At 32.5% G+C, this 17,726-nt stretch overlaps 2 protein-coding genes across 2 annotated transcripts; both read right to left on the bottom strand.

Annotated features, from left to right (window-relative positions):
* Nucleotides 1-315: 315 nt before the first annotated feature.
* Nucleotides 316-3,971, bottom strand: LOC137814085 (probably inactive leucine-rich repeat receptor-like protein kinase At5g06940). Its single transcript, XM_068616642.1, has 2 exons — nucleotides 1,371-3,971; nucleotides 316-896 (listed from the first exon to the last, which is right to left on the bottom strand). The coding sequence occupies exons 1-2, from the start codon at nucleotides 3,655-3,657 to the stop codon at nucleotides 529-531; spliced, it is 2,655 nt and encodes an 884-aa protein (XP_068472743.1). The 5' UTR covers nucleotides 3,658-3,971; the 3' UTR covers nucleotides 316-528.
* A 6,543-nt stretch (nucleotides 3,972-10,514) lies between these two features.
* Nucleotides 10,515-10,960, bottom strand: LOC137816004 (secreted RxLR effector protein 161-like). The gene is made up of 2 exons (XM_068619109.1): nucleotides 10,920-10,960; nucleotides 10,515-10,866 (listed from the first exon to the last, which is right to left on the bottom strand). The coding sequence occupies exons 1-2, from the start codon at nucleotides 10,958-10,960 to the stop codon at nucleotides 10,515-10,517; spliced, it is 393 nt and encodes a 130-aa protein (XP_068475210.1).
* Nucleotides 10,961-17,726: the final 6,766 nt, after the last annotated feature.

The following is a 17,726-nucleotide window of genomic DNA, read 5'->3' as shown; positions in this document are numbered from 1 at the left end:
TCTCTACCAGTTTGACAAAAGAAACTTGCAAACTGAAGTTGAGTTGAGACACAATGTAACATGTCAAACCCCTTTTCACGACTCACACTTGGCTTATTGTTACAGAAATCTTCTATCAACTCTTTATCCATTACAAAAAAAATCACTTGGTTTTACACTTCTCCGCATAAACTTAACCCTTCGTGCATAATGTAGTTTGAAAGATTCGTGACATCTGTTTTAGATGTAGTGTATCCTCCACCATAGGACAGAAAAAAAAGGGCAGTGAAGTTGGTGTTATCTACTTCAACCTTGAGTTTGCGTGCTAAAAGTACGTGTCTAAACCAGTACATGATGGCACTCCTGAGTATTAACACTTACAATCCAATGCCAAATACAGAATGTATCATGCCAAACCATTCCTATATCTCAATTCATCAGATGGAAAGAAGAGAAAACAAAAAATATGTGAAGTACAAAGCTTAAAATTTACATACAAAGACTCAACAAAAAACAAGGCAGTCTTTGAGTTGGAACTTAGAAGTCAGATCAGACTGGTACTGAGGGTTCCTCATTTGGTTCAAGCATATTTGCATTGCAAGTTCTTGACTCCAGGGATTGAAGGCTTCTAACAACTTCTACCATGGATGGCCTTTTCTCAGGCACCACAGAAGTGCAACGAAGTGCAATATCTAAAGCTCCAATCATCTCTTGGTGACAAGTGTTTGATATTTTTGGGTCAAGAACTTGATGCACCCCATTGGCGATGTTCACTTTCCTTCTAACCCACTTCACAATGTCAACTGAGTCAATTGACTCCGTTTGCTCTGCTTGCCTACCACTCACCAGCTCCAGCAATACCACACCAAAGCTGTAGATGTCCAATTGTTCAGTTGCTTTCTTACTGTAACCATTTTCTGCATTGCAACAATACAATTAGTTAGTATGTTAATATTTGTTGGTTAACTAAAACATATTTGATGCAAGCATGCAGATTAATGATAATCTAGGCAGTGTTTTCTATCAACAATAATATTGAAAAAATTGAGTTATTATCAATTTACTGGAGGCTCTCGGGAAAATATTGTACACAATCTGTGCAGCAAGCAAATAGAAATAGGAAGTTACAGATTGACAAAGTACTCGATGATGCAACTCAATATTGAAATCTACTGAAGTCTATGGAGCTTTTCAACTAACAAGCCACACAAGCCCATTCTAATTCAAAATGAATGATCTTAAGAAATTACCTAAAAATTCAAGCTATTTCATAATAAAGTGAACATCCAAGCATGCATGTAGGTCTTAATTTGTATTAAAAAAAACTCTACAAATGAGTTAGCTCAACTATGGGAATGCATTTAAAGTTATTTGAACACAAGTTATCATACCTGGTGCGATGTAACATGAAGATGCTGCTTCAGAGTTCAATATTGATTGAAATGAAGCTTCTCCCACAACTCGATCAAGAGCAAAATCTGTGAGTTTTGGCTCGAAGTTTGCATCCAACAAAATATTACTTGACTTGACATTTCTGTGGAGCAAGTGAGGGAGATAATCCTTGTGAAGATATGCCAGCCCTTGAGCAACTCCAATGGCAATTCTTAATCGAACCACCCACTGCAGCTCAAAATTCTGACGAGAAATCAAATCCCCTAAGCTCCCTCCATGCAAGTACTCATAAATGAGAAACACTGACTCATCGGAGTGGCAGAACCCCAGAATTTTAACCACATTCTTGTGCCTAATTTTTGCCAAAGTCTTCACCTCCGCTTTCAAACTTTTGGAGGACTGGTTTCCAAAATTGACTAACTTCTTCACAGCTACCAGTTCACCACTAGGTAAACTCACAACATAAACTCTACCAAAAAACCCACCATTACCCATTGAGTTTTTCTCATTCATCCCTACAAGTAGATCATGCTCGGTAATCCTGAGAGGATAAAAGAACACTGAGCGCCAAACCCCAACTTGATTCCCCTTGCAATATCCCCGATACAAAATAAACCCACCAACAACAATGGCAGTTCCAACAACAAAGGCTAAACTGATGAGAGCACATGCTAAGGTTGTAAGGCTACCAATGTGGCGTCTTGGCATGTCATCAGAACAAGAGTTAGGTAATCCAGGGCCACAAAGACCAGGGTTTCCGTCCAAAAATGAGGCAGGGAGACCAGAAATCAAGGAGTATGGTACTTTACCTGATAGCTGATTGAAGGAGACATTGAAAAGAGCAAGCTTCAAGTTCTGAAGCCCTTGTGGGATTGAACCAGTGAGATTGTTATCTGAAAGATCAAGGTAAGTGAGTACAGGTAGCTCGGCAAGAGAAGGGGGGATTTCTCCAGTTAGACTGTTATCAGCCAAAGACAATGAAACTAGTTTCCTGCATTTTTTCAGCGCTGGTATTTTACCAGAAAGAGAATTGTGGGAGAGATTTACTATGCTCATAACAGGAGAGTCACAAAAGTTTGGAGGAATTTCACCATCCAAAAGGTTGAGAGAAGCAGAAAATCTGTATAAGCTCTTAACAAAGCCAAGACCTTGAGGAATTTTACCAGCGAAGCTGTTGTTGTCAAGCTGAACATGCTCCAACTGAACAGCTCCTGAAATTGACTCCGGTATTTGTCCAGAGAATCTGTTGTTTTCAACTCTAATGAGCTTGATTTTGGGCAATGACCACAAGGAAATGGGGAAATCCCCGGAGAAGGCATTGTTCTGGACTTGGAATCTCTCAAGACTCTTACATTCCTCAATGGAGTTGGGTATTGAACCATTGAAGGCATTTGAGTGGAGACCGAGGTTTATGAGGCCTTCTCCTTTGCAGATGCCACTAGGAAATGGCCCCAAGAGCTTGTTTGTTGAAACATCTAACGAAACAAGGTTCTTGAGAGAAGATGGTAGAGCCTGAGGAACCCCACCTGTTAGGTTGTTCTCAGAGAGATCTAAATGAGTCAAACTAACCAGGCCCACCAGAGAATCTGGAATTTTCCCTTGAAAAGAAGAGCTTTGCAACAGAAGTTGCTTTAGATTTCCAAGCTCGCCGATATCCTTTGGAATCTCACTCACCAAGTATGGATTCTGAGACAAATCAAGAACTTCAAGTTTAGTTAGATTGCCAAAGACAGCAGGTACACTACCTGAAAGCAAGTTGCTTCCCATGTTGAGGACTTGGAGGTTCTTCAAGGAGCCTAAGCTTTCAGGGATTTTTCCTTCTATGTGGTTTCTTCCCAAGTCAAGCACTCTCAAGGAAGCAAACTGAGAAATCTGAGATGGGATAGTGCCCCATATGAGGTTGGTACTGAGATTCAAAGTCTCCAAGGAACTACAGTCAGAGAGATGAAGAGGGATGGGCTGGTTGAAGATGTTATCAGCAAGGTTGAGATAAGACAGATTTGGGAGGTCACAAATGGAAGATGAGATATCCCCAGAAAGGTTTAAGCTCTGAAGGTTGATAGAAGTTACTGAGAGTAAAGGTGTTGCGGAACAGGTTATTCCAGTCCAGTTACAGTGGTGGTTTGATGAAGTGTTGGACCAGGTGGACAAGGCCTTCTTAGAGTCTTCAATGGAGGCCTTGAAGGAGAGAAGGATGTCCCCCTCTGATGAAGATGAACAAAGATTGAAGATTGAAATGGACACAGAGAGAAGGAATAGGTATGTACAGAATGTAGTAGTGGCCATTAGCTTGGTGTCTGCAAAAGAACTTGCTTTGATTTGTTTTCTACAACGGTTTTCTATATATCCGTGTTAACTGTTAAGTGAAGGAGTGTGTCTAGAGGTATCACTGGAGCTCGATGGGCAGGAAAGAAAAAAAACTTGCATTTTTACGTGCAAAAACTCATCATGGCCTTTGAGAAATTTGCTGATAAAACCACAAAAGTGTCCCCTTCTCTCTCTTTTTAAAGACTTTTTTCCCCTCATCACATTGTTTTCAAAAGGAATTGTATTTGTACAATAAAATGGTACAATAATTTCCGCACAGAAAGAGATAGAAGGGAATCAAGAGATAAGAAAACACATAAGATTAAATATGTCTTTTAGTGTTAACTAATATGCAAATGTGTTAAGTTTTACTTTCATATGTATGATAAAATAAAGATTATTTGTGAAAAAACACATTTTGAAAACCAGCAGAAACAGGTTTTTACATAGATTAAAAGTAAATATTTTTTACATTTACACATTCTTTTATTTTTCTCAGATATTTCCCTTAAAAATAAGAAGGTGTAATTTGAACTTTCTATCTACCCTTCCAATATTTTCTTTTCCCTGTCTGTTTGTTTCACTTATTAGTGTATTTATTCGTTGCTACCAGTAGTAGCAAATTTGTCCAAAACAGGGGAAACAATGTGAGGAGAGAAGTTAGAAGGCATTGTCCCAAAATAGTTGTCACTGTAATAGACCCATTCAGTGACTAATATCGCGGAACTTTTCACCCCCAAGAAGAGAAAGAAGTGAGTTTTTTCAACGTTTGAAACAGAATCCAAAGAAGCCAACAGTAATGTAGGATTTGACCTTGGAACACCCAAACCAAACATTTATCTATTTTATTTATTTATCTATTTAGCATTGCAACCAATTCAATGCATCTTATGTACTACAAGCTCATTACATTGAAGACGTTTTGGCAAGGTCACTGGGTCACGTGGCCATATTGTCAATTCGTGCTCGCAGTGGGCTCTCCAATTGACCGTCAGAACTGAGAAGTCAGAGAGCTTTGATTATGTCCAATAACCAAACAAAACTTTTCATTAAACTTGGCACCTTCTCCTCGGGGAAGAAAATAGCTTCAACTCTGTATCATTGTTCAAAGTAGGTTTAGAGGGTAGATTTAAATTTGAGTTGACAAAAAAATAGTGATGTGGAAAAGTTACAAGGGTGGTGCAATTGAGAAAAAAGATGAAAAAAGTGTGTGAAAATGAGGAGGAAAGAGGAGGTGGGCATGGAAGAAAGGATTCTCGTGAGTGACAGTGTTGTTGATAAGAGACAGAGGTCCCCATCGCACGTTTCATCAGAGTCGTTTGGAATTACGTGAACTCCAAATAATAAAATGAAAGGGTGACAAAGGTCAAGATAACTTTATACCAATATATAAATAATACTACTACTTCTACGAAACATATAAAATATTTTATTTTCTTTGTTTAACTTATTTAGACCACCCATTATCTTATTTCAAAAAATAAGAGCGCCTTTTCTTAATAAATATAAATAATCAGAATTGTTTTTATGCATGAGAGCACAAAAGGCAAAAGGGTATTTGAGGACATAAATAAGTGCATGGGACATGAACTGGTAGATCCTCTGCTGCACACAATTTATTGTAGCGGTGGAGGACTACATCACTAATGATGAATCAAGCTCCACCACATAAGGGATTTTATCTTAGATAAAAAAATAAGTCACAATATGTTTTTACTTTTGTAAACATGAATGAAGTTTATTTATATCGTCCGTATCCATCTTTTTCATCGTTGTGCACTTAGAAGTCGGTTTATAAACTGATTAAATACTAAATACGTAGTAAAGGAGCACATCGTATTTTATAAGTTCAGAGTTAGGGAAGTATGGACTAAGCACTTAAAAATCGGTTTATAAACTAATTAAATACAAAATCGGTTTATAAACTAATTAAATACTAAATATGTAGTAAGGTCACAAAAGTAAACTCTAAATATTAAATAAGATTACATACCATTAGGTGGGGAATACGTTCACTTCTATTAATAAAAATTTTGTGAGATTAACAATAATGATATTATCTTTTTTAAAATTTTAAGAATTTGAGAAACTCCTAATGTGATTTAAAAACTTGTTTTCTAGTATTTTGAATTTTTTTTTGTCTTTTAGATGTAGTTTTGAGTATTTAAATTTATTCAATGTAATGAAAGTATTCGAGGGATTGACTTCCTATAAATAAACATGCTCCAAGTTGAAAGGGATACTTGAACCCTTGTTTAAGGTCACTTTATCTTGAATTAGAACAATTTGTCGTCCATCATGGGATAGATAAAATTAATCCTACCTATATATTGATATTGTAAATGTATATTTTGATTATATAAGCGTTACGTCATATGTAAGGAAAGTTGCACAGTGTTGTTTCCTCTGTCATGTGCAACACTTGCCTCTTACATTATTTGTGTTGTTGAACATTAATTTTCTTTTAAATTATGTTTGAACTTTGGTGTTTTCAGCACTTAGTCAAAATCATAAGGTATTTGATTTTTCCTCAAATGAGTTAATGCTTATATATTTGCAATATAGTTAATATTTCCTTATAGACACTATTAGTGCATTGTATGATTGAGATGTTAGATTGTTGAAAGTGATGCATATGAAAAACAAAAATTGTTTATTTTGAATGGATGAAGTTTAAGAGATATATGTTATATGTTTAATAGTTAAAGAGGTAGAATATTACAATTGATTCAAATTGGTTCAAGATTATCTAATTTTTTAGGAACAAATTACTCAATTTTATGTATAAAAAATAAAGTAGAATTGTGTTGGGTCACTTTGGTACCAATCTATAAAATTCTACAAAAGTCTGAATTATGCAAGAGTTAAATTTAATTAAATTGATAGGTTTGGTCATTGAGTGAAATTTTGAGAGTTTTATATCTTGGGGACTAAAATTCGTTAGGTGAGCTAACTCATTTGGTTGAGCAAGCATAATGGTGGTTGAACAAATTTCAACATGTGTTTAATTGGAGGTTGGGCGAGTGTTTTTTAAATTTTGAAAAATATGTTTTTATATATTTTCAAATGCTAAAATTTGTTTATCTTTTCTTAAATTGTTATATTTTATTAATATATTATGCTTGAATACTATTATAAGAGGATGAATGATAAATTTGGAGTTTGTTAGTATTTAAATTAATTTGTGATGTATATAATGTTATGGTTGTGATATGATATATGGTGTCTTTAAACATAGTTATTTCATGAGAAAGATATTATGTTGAGATGATAGGTTATGTATTGAATTTTTGAATTTGAAGGATATGATTACGACTCTACTAATATTGACCTCACATAGAGGATTATGTGGTGATAGTCGAAGAAAGTTCTCATGACCTAATATGTGGTGTGAAAAAGATAGTGTAACAACTTAGTGAAGATAGTGTGACAAATGTATATTTATAAGTCTAATTCAACACATGTGTCTAACTTCCGGAAGTAAAGTCAAATGTTTGTGATGTTAATGTTAGTGGCTTATGACATGAGAGGTAGCCAATGAGTTGAGAGTTAGGTAATTGATTTTGATAGATGTTTAATGAATGAATCTATTATGCATCCATGAGAGTATATAAATGATATGAATGAATGTTGTGAAATGTAAAAATATATGTATATGATTTTTATATATCCATGTATGTGAGATTTTAAAACACTAACTTACCATATTTGGTATACTTGTATTTTATTTTTCAAACTATGATTATCATATGTTATAAGAGAGCATGTAATATCTTAGAAAAAATTCATCAAGACTAAAAACAAAATGATGAGATTTATTTTTCTATTTTTATTAAAAAAAATTGTTAGGATATGTATATAGTAATTCCTTATGAAAGAGAAACTTATTTTTAAATAGACTTATAGAATATGAATGAATATTAAATGTATGTTTATTTTATTTTATAATGTGATAATTAGTAGTAACGTAATTATTAGAGAAATGTTACAACTCACCTCCTTACTCACTATTTTTTTTACACATATAGGTGGAAGTTAGTTAAATTATGGAAAATTCACTCTTGCCCATCCTCTCACATATTAAAATTTAGAAAGCAAAATTACTTAGATGGTCCAAATAACTAAACTAAATTAAATTTGTTATAACTAAATTTTTTAAAGATAAAATTGAATTTGAGCTGTATTCTAAAATCAGTTTTAATATTAAACTGTTATAAAAAGAGAGAATGTTTGTATTTCCAATAATAATAATAATATAAAATATGTAAATTCTTAGAAAATAAAACGAATTATAAATTAAGATTAATTTATATATATATATGCTATTTTGTAAATAAATTGTATAATTATTTAAAATAAATAATTTATATATAAGATAATTCTTAAAAAATGATTTCATGAAAGTGAGATGATTCCCACCATAGTCATAGTGATGAATGAATATTAGCCGAAGCAAAAGTTTAAGAATTAGAGAAGGTGTGAAATGCCCTGCGTTGTAATTTGAAAAGGAGAAAGGGAATCATAAAATGTGGAGTTTCTCTGACAAAGTGAACGAAATCCAAAAAGTTCCGAAGGGTACCAACATATCAAAAGATTCTTAACTTTCTCTGTGATTTCTATCAACACATAACAGGGCCACGACGATACTTTCTCTTTCTCCATTCAAGACTCACCAAAAGTTCTGACATACATTTCAATTTTCTTTTATTTTCCCACATAATCTTCTGCTTCTTCCCACAAAATAAATTATGCAAAGTATCAGGATTGTGTTTGCTTTCCTACTCTATTTCACTACCATTTCTTTTTTTCTTTTAGTAAATCAGTAATTAGTGTTCTTTAGCTTTCACTTAAAATTATGCAGTAATGGTCAAAAAAATGTATTTGCTTTTTTTATTAAATCTTGCCTCATTTAAATATAGTGTACCGTCGGAAAGTATTGACTATTAATATCCAAATAGCTAAAAACATTATATACATACTTTTATATACTCAAACTCAAAAGTTTGCCAAAAATAACTCATAAATTTATCGTCATTCTATGAATGTTTTCATCTTACATCTTACATCTAATTAACACTCCTCTCGTACTAAGTAAATTTATTATAATGACATATATACTATACAGAGTTTACATTAAAAATTAATATTATCATTTTCATTATTATACCGTAATCATACATCATTGTCATAATATATATTCTAATAAATTCATGTTTAGGCATATATCATGATTAAATATAAGACTTTTTTTTATAAGACTTCAATCTATAACAAACAAGTTTTAATGTTAACATCTAATAAATCTTAAATTCCTAATTCTCTAATTGGAGTATATTCTCAATGTAAATATTTGCTATCATGCCAGATATACATCTACCACCAAGTCAAATATACATCTACTATAAAGTCATATTAGTTATTACTAAGTTAGTTGTGTAGAAGTCAATTTATATATACTACCAAGACATATATACCCACACTACAAAAATAAACTTGTAAGTAGTGGCGGTTTTAATATGACGATTATTAAAAACTGTCATAATTATTTGTATAATATGACATTTTAATAATTGACACAACTCTCCTTCAAAATGTGTCATTTAGAAACGCCACAAATTTCATGTCATTCCCTCCATCTTATATACTTTATTTTCCTTCCATAAAATTTCATTTTTTACGCTTACTCAAAATTTTGATTTTCTAAAATCTTATTCTCTAGTTTCATCCTCCAAAATTTTCCAACCATCTCTCTTAGCTCTAGCTCTGTTAAACTTCGTCCTTCTCGCAAGCACGTTAAACTGTAAGAAATTTCTTTAATCTGTTTGATCTTAGAACTATATGATTCTCACAATATCATTAACATAAATATGCGTACCTTGATCCATGAAGATTTGTTCTTCAATATGTTGATAAAAGATGATCACAAAACTGGTTTTCTCCTTCTTGACCCTTTTATCACTTTTACAAGACTTTCTGATGGAGAGGAAAATGTCTCACGTACTTGGTAGAAGGAGGACCAATTTCTTTCTCTTAAAAAAACCATCATCAGCACATCCCATCAATGTGCTTAAATATAGAAACAAAAACTTTTCAAAATACCTTTTCAAATTTCAAATTTCAAAAGTAACTACTTTTCAACTTTATGATTTATTTATTTATTTATTTTAAATCACATATATGCCACGTAGGACATATATGCATATTTTACATTCTCCCACTTGACCAATGTGGCAGAACTACGTTAATTGAAAATGAACCATAAATATAAGGTTGAAATATCTTAAGCATTGGTTATATCATTATATCATCATTAAGTATAGGCTAATAAGAGTCTTAGCGGTTTTATGTCATTAGATCAACATAATTCCTTCTAAGTACTACAATATTAGTTTTCTACTTAATATGACCTATAAATGAAAGGCTCATGATGGTCCAACAATAATGTCTTAGTCAAAGACAAAATCCTGTTATATCAACATAACTCATTATGTATATACAACAACTAATTAAATAAATAGGATGCATTAAATATCATAAACAATAATCTAATGAGCTCAGAGTGTCAATTCATAATGAACATAATACTTAATCATAATGTCAATAAGGGTTTTTAGATACACCCATTCTTTCAACATGCTCATTAAATGTCTTTGGTGGCAGACCTTTCGTCAAAGGATCTGCAACCATAAGATTGGTGCTAATGTGTTCAATTGACACCCTTTGTTTCTGAACTTCTTCTTTAACGACAAGGTATTTCAATTTCATGTGTTTAGCACCCTTTGAATACTTGTCACTTTTAGAAAAGAAGACTGTTGCGATATTATCACAATAAATTTTCAGCGACTTGGCAATACTATCGACAATTCCAAGTCCTGAAATAAAGTTTCGCAGAATCCTTGAACAGTGGCCTCAAAACATGCCACAAACTCAGCCTCCATAGTGGATGCAACAATGACAGATTGCTTCGCACTCTTCCATGAGATTGCTCCTTCAGCTAAAAGAAACAAATAGCCAAATGTAGATTTTCTTGTATCCACACATCCAGCATAATCTGAATCTGAATATCCTATCACCTCAAGGTGATTGGATCTCCTATAAGTGAGCATGTAATTTTTTGTTCCTTGCAAATATCTCAATACTTTCTTTGCAGCTTTCCAATTATCTAATCCTGGATTACCTTGATACCTCCTAACATTCCAACAGCAAAACTGATATCTGGTCTGGTACAAGTTTGAGCATACATCAAGCTGCCAACGATAGGTGCATAAGGAATCCGTTCCATTTCTTTGTGTTCCAACTCATTATTTGGACATTGCACAAGACTAAACTTATCCCCTTTCTAAATTGGAACGACACTTGCAGAGCATTTTTCCATCTTAAATCTCTCTAGAACTTTATTAATATATGCTTTTTGAGACAAACCTAATAATCCTTGTGATCTATCACGAATAATTTCAATTCCAATCACATAGGATGCCTCGCCCATATCTTTCATTTCAAAGTTCTTTGAGAGAAATTTCTTGGTCTCATGTAATAAGCCAAGATCATTAGTAGCAAGCAAAATATCATCAACATACAAAATTAGAATTATAAACCTGCTCCCACTGACCTTTAGATATATACATCAGTCAACAATGTTTTCCGTAAATCCAAAGGAAGTGATAGTATCATTAAACTTAAGATTCCATTGTTGGGAAGCCTGTTTAAGTCCATATATTGACTTCTTAAGCTTACACACCATGTGTTCCTTTTCTTTAATTGCAAAACCTTCAGGTTGATCCATACAGACTTCTTCCTCTAAATTCCCATTCAGAAAAGCGGTTTTCACATCCATTTGATGAAGTTCTAAATCATACTGAGCTACCAATGCCATGATAATTCTAAATGAATCCTTTTTAGAAACTGGAGAAAAGGTCTCTTTGTAATGAACACCATCTATCTGAGTGAAACCTTTAGCAACAAGTCTAGCCTTGTGTCTTTCAATATTGCCCTTAGAGTCACGCTTGGTCTTAAAGACCCACTTACACCCAACTCTTTTACATCCTTTAGGCAATTCCACAAGGTCCCAAACTTCATTATGATCCATTGATTTCAACTCTTCTTTCATGGCATCTAACCATTTAATAGAATTATTGCTTTTCATGGCTTGTGAAAATGAAACTGGATCTTCATCAATACCTAAGTCAAAATCTGACTCTTGTAAATAAACCACATAATCATCAGAAATAGCAGGTCTTCTCTGCCTTCAGATCTTCTCAATACTGCCCCATATGGTTCGTTTGTTACAGGTTCATTGGTGACAACTTCATTTTGAGGTGTTTCATCATTTATTTGTTGTTCTTGTATGTTGTCAAATGTTTCAACAACTGTAGGAACAACAACTTTAGAAGAAGTTATAGGTAAAGGAATCTCCACCCTAACTTCTTCAATTTCCACCTTACGTGGTTCGATACTCCCACTGCTTTCACCATTTTCAATGAACCTGGCATTTCCAGTTTCAACAATTCTCGTACTATGGCCAGGACAATAAAATCTATACCCTTTAGATTTTTCCGGATAACCAATGAAAAAGCCACTAGTTGTTCTTGAATCCAATTTCTTTTCTTGTGGATTATATATTTTTACTTCAGACGGGCAACCCCAAACATGCAAGTGCCTTAAACTGGGTTTCCTTCCTGTCCACAGTTTAAAAGGTGTCTTTAGAACTACCTTACTAGGAACCCTGTTCAACAAATACATGGCGGTTTTCAAAGCATACATCCACAATGACAAGGGTAAAGAAGAATAACTCAACATACTCTTAACCATATCCATTAAAGTACGATTGCGCCTTTCTGCAACACCATTTTGTTGTGGTGTTCCTGACATTGTATATTGTGCACATATGTCGCGCTTTTCAAGGAACTTAGCAAATGGACCAGGATGTTGTCCCATTTCATCATACCTTCCATAGTATTCACCACCTCTATCAGACCTGACAATTTTCACTTTTCTATCTAATTGTCTTTCAACCTCATTAATAAATACCTCTAAGACATCTACTGACTGAGATTTCTCATGCAACAAATAGATATATCCATAACGTGAAAAATCATCAATGAATGTGATAAAATACTTTTCTCTACCAAAAGTCGAAGCTTCAAAAGGTCCACATATGTCAGTGTGTATAAGTTCAAGGAGTTGGGTGCTTCTTGTGGTTGCTTTCGTAATTGTGTGTTTTGTATGTTTTCCTTTAATACAATCTACACAAATGCCAAGATTAGTAAAATCCAAATCAGGTAGGATTTCATTCTTTACCAATCTTTGTATTCTTTCTTTCGATATGTGACCCAAACGTTTATGCCACAAATAAGCTAAACTTTCATTCACTAAACTGCGTTTAGTGCCAATATTATGATGCAAGGTTAACAGAGTCTCAACAAACAGATTATCAAGTTTTAATTTGTATAAACCATCACAAAGAACACCAGAACCAATAAAATGATTATGTTTAAACAAACTGCAACATCCATTTCCAAACTTAAAAGAATATCCAACTGTATCATGTTTAGACAAAGAAATTAAATTTCTAGAAATAGAAGGAACATAAAGAGTTTGGAAAATATCTAAATGATGTCCAGTATCTAAAATTAAATGATAAGTTCTGATGGCTTCAACTGAAGCTTTGACTCGATTTCCCATAAACACAAATCTTTCATTTGGACTTGTGGTCTGGGTCATAAGAAATCCTTGCATCGTATTAGAAACATGAGTGGTACAACCAGAATCAATCCACCAAGTATTATAAGGAACTTCTGCCAAATTTGTTTCGAAACATACGAAAGCACTAAGCTTACCTTTCTTTTCGAACCATATCTTACGTTTCAGGCAATCTTTCTTATAGTGTCCAATTTTCTTACAAAAATGACACACGTCCTTCTTTTGTTCTTTGTGGATTTTGGAAGATGACTCATTAACCTTTAATGGTCCTTTATTGCCCCTTTGATTCTTCTTTTCTAGTTTCTTCTTAACTCCTGACTTACCCACAAGATTGATAAAGTGATTTCCTTGCTTCTTGAGTCTTGTTTCCTCTTGAATGAGTAAACTTTGCAATTTTGTCACATTCCATTTATCTTTAATAGTGTTGTAATTTATTTGGAATGGACCATACTGAGGAGGTAAGGAATTCATGATGAATTGTACAAGGAAATTTTCATTCACTTCCAATCCCATGGATTTCAATCTTGTTGCTATATTTTTCATTTCAATGAGGTGCTCATGCATTGTACGACCACCATCAAACTTCATGGTAGTTAACGTACCCATTAATGTCCTAGCAATTGACTTATCAGTTGTATCAGATTGAGACATACTTTTCACAGATTCCAAAAATTTCTTAGCATCATCAGTTTTAGGAATTGTTGACCTAATGCTCTCAGTCATTGTCATTCGCATTAACATTAAACTTAGTCTATTTGATCTTTCCCAAGTCTTATGGAAAGATCTTTGTTCAGCACTGCTAGTTTCAGTAATAACAGCGGGCTTATCAATTAAGAGTGTCAAATCAAGATCCAGAACACCTAAGTGAAACTGAACTTGTTCAGACCATTCAGGAAAATTAAGCCTATTGAACTTCACAATAGACGAGGCTTGCGAATGAAGAGAGACAGAATCAAATGTTGCATAGAACATATAATACAGATTCAAATAACATTCATATAGACAATAAATGTACATTGAAGTTCTCCTTTGGGTGATCAAACAATGCATTTCAATAAACATAATTGATGCTAATAAAATATATATACATATATTTTCTTACGTAAAAGATAATTAGATATACTTCAATTAGACATGTTTGCAATCTTTGGATATACTGAACATATTTGATCAAATATATTAATTAACTACTATCATGTTCATGATTTTATAAAACAATTAATCAAGCTTTGGGTGATCCTTAAACATTTTATAATTAATGAACTTCAATATACCCATTATAAAATATAAACATGTATGAATCATCATGTCATCGCATTAATAACATCACATAATCATGGATAATTGAATTTTATTTAATTTTACATTTATCAAAACATTCTAATTTGGCCACTTTGGTGACTAACAAATTATTTGTAATGTACACATAATTTAATGAAGGACAATGTTCTTCATTGTGGAGTTTGTTTGTGTTACTTTCATCGTACTACCATGATTTTGAGAAAACAATATTAACTATTAACAAAATTTACGTTGTATGGCTTCAATTTCATGTCAATGTTTGCAATAACAAAGTATAATTTGTTATACTTCCACCTCTATGATTGTACTTTAGTCTTTAGTGTTTTTATATATAACTCGTTCATATTATACTATTGAAGAACAATTTATTACTTTTATATCTATGCAATCAAATAAATCTTGAATCATCATAAAGAAGAATAATCTACTTATCAAATGCAATAAATTATTAATTTGACGAACCCTTAAAGGCGTTAAGCAATGGAAATATATAATTGATAAAATTATCAATTTTATCATCAACAAAATTAAGGTTATCAATTAGTGGAAATAGTTGACAAAAATAATGGAAAATCATACGTTCTTAATCTGATACCACATGTAAGAAATTTCTTTAATCTGTTTGATCTTAGAACTATATGATTCTCACAATATCATTAACATAAATATGCGTACCTTGATCCATGAAGATTTGTTCTTCAATATGTTGATAAAAGATGATCACAAAACTGGTTTTCTCCTTCTTGACCCTTTTCTCACTTTTACAAGACTTTCTGATAGAGAGAAAAATGTCTCACGTACTTGGTAGAAGGATGACCAATTTCTTTCTCTTAAAAAATCATCATCAGCACATCCCATCAATGTGCTTAAATATAGAAACAAAAACTTTTCAAAATACCTTTTCAAATTTCAAATTTGAAAAGTAACTACCTTTCAAATTTCAAATTTCAAAAGTAACTACTTTTCAACTTTATGATTTATTTATTTATTTTAAATCACATATATGCCACGGAGGACATATATGCATATTTTACATAAACTCCACCCTTATCGCAAACACAAACCCTCTAAAGAGAAGGACCCTCCCTCTAATCCCTATCTCGTCGTTCCTTCCCCCGCTAAGTTCAAGAGCCCCTTAATATCCATATTCGGGTATAGTGCAGAGGGAAAGCATAGGTTGTTGGTTTATGAGTACATGTCTTAGACCCTTTCATCAAGTTCAAATGCACTTGAGTGGAGCAAAAGGTATAACATTGCTCTAGGGACCGTAAGGGTGTTCATGGACTAAATAAGAATATTTAGATTTAGAAGAAACTGAAACTTGCATCCAAAGAAAAAAGGTTAAGAATTTAAAATTATTCAAACATATACTAACATTGTTTGTTAATTTAAAAATTATACATTGATATATTTTTCTGTAAAATATTAAGATATTATTTCTCTTATTTTAGTTTCATTAACCTAGTTTTATATTATCTTTTTTACTCTAGTGGAGGAATTTAGTACGGGTAGGTGAATAGGAAATTGAAGCATGCATAAATGTATACACCTAACACTTTGTTTTCCAGCCATATATGTTACTTAAATATATGCCGGGCCAACTACTCCTTTCATTTTCATATTTTATTTTATAATTATAAATATTGAAAATTCTTAACATCAAATTATTTATTATTTATTTTAGACAACATATATTAGAAGTGGTGCTCCATCATATAATCAAGTAATAGGATCAAGTGCAAAAAACAAAATTGATTAAGGAAGATAGGAAAAAAACTAATTAGGGATGAACATGTTGTAATAGTTTGAATGTTCTATGATATTTAAAAATACTGTGTGTTTTCTTTACTTTTGAACAATTATGTATCAACTTGTTCTAATTTTCAATCCAATGAATAGATGCAAATTTTTATAGTATTTCATTTTATTAGCATTTAATTTTTTTATCATGAAAACATATTTAATTAAATACTATTATAATTAAATATGTCTAGTTGTTTAACTATGCAAACCATATTACAAAAAAGTAGTGGCTAAATTTTTATTTATTTAGAATGAAAATTACGTCAGATAAAACCAACGTATTATTTTTACAATCTTTATTATAATACTGACAGTTAAAAACATCACATTATACCCTATATAATGGTGTCAGAATCTTCTTCAATGAATTAAATTGCGACAGTTATAACTGACACTACTTATTACATATAAAAACTGTCACTTTAAACATAATATTAAAGTCACAAGTGTTGCGGCGGGTAGCGTAAAACCGCCACATTAAACTTTGTGGCGGCTAGTTCTATAACGGTTTGGGAAACTGTCACACACGTATATTGTGGCAGTTATAAACGTCAGTTTATATGAAAATAATCGTCACAATATACACTATTTTTTGTAGTGATATGTTACCAATTCAGATGTATATTTACTACAAAGAAAAATGTAAGCCTTCATGAACTTCTTCTCATAAAAAATCTTGTCTATATTAATAAGCTACAATGAAGTCGGAATGTTTCTATTAATGCAAGTTTCACATTTCATTGTCACCCAAGGTTTGATACTACCTCAAGTATCACTACACCACCCATCAAAGATTAAATCTTATATACATATATATCAATACATATACATGCATATAACTAATCAAAATAGGATTCACCATCCACAAAGAGTCACCAAAAAAGGACACATGTCATGCATCTCAACATTAATCATATACCTTAGCATATATAATTAATCTCACCCTTTATACATTATACCATCACATGTACAAAAACATATAATTAAAATACAAAATCTTCACTTTATCCCAACACATTATCACTTGAGCAACCTCTTTAATATAAATAAGATAACGTCCATTTCACTTGAATGGTGTTCTTGTCACTTGAGCAAAATGCAACTCAAAAGCATCACCCTTTTAGGATTCTCTTCGCTTCTAATGACCACCTCGTCGATTGAACATTCATCAGAAATCGTGTTTAAGTGACAACTTCTTGTTGAAAATAGTCCAACAAGTTCTAGAGTAATCTTTTATTGCTGCA

Source organism: Phaseolus vulgaris, chromosome 1 (genome assembly GCF_000499845.2).
Source record: "Phaseolus vulgaris cultivar G19833 chromosome 1, P. vulgaris v2.0, whole genome shotgun sequence".
NCBI classification, from domain to species: Eukaryota; Viridiplantae; Streptophyta; class Magnoliopsida; order Fabales; family Fabaceae; genus Phaseolus; species Phaseolus vulgaris.
This window is presented reverse-complemented; position numbering and strand designations above follow the sequence as displayed.

Coding starts and splice junctions, on each gene's coding strand:
- LOC137814085 (XM_068616642.1), bottom strand. CDS start 3,657: ATGGCCACTACTACATTCTGTACATACCTATTCCTTCTCTCTGTGTCC. Junction 897..1,370: donor TTCATGTTACATCGCACCAG/GTATGATAACTT, acceptor GTTGCAATGCAG/AAAATGGTTACAGTAAGAAA.
- LOC137816004 (XM_068619109.1), bottom strand. CDS start 10,960: ATGGAACGGATTCCTTATGCACCTATCGTTGGCAGCTTGAT. Junction 10,867..10,919: donor CCTATCGTTGGCAGCTTGAT/GTATGCTCAAAC, acceptor TTGGAATGTTAG/GAGGTATCAAGGTAATCCAG.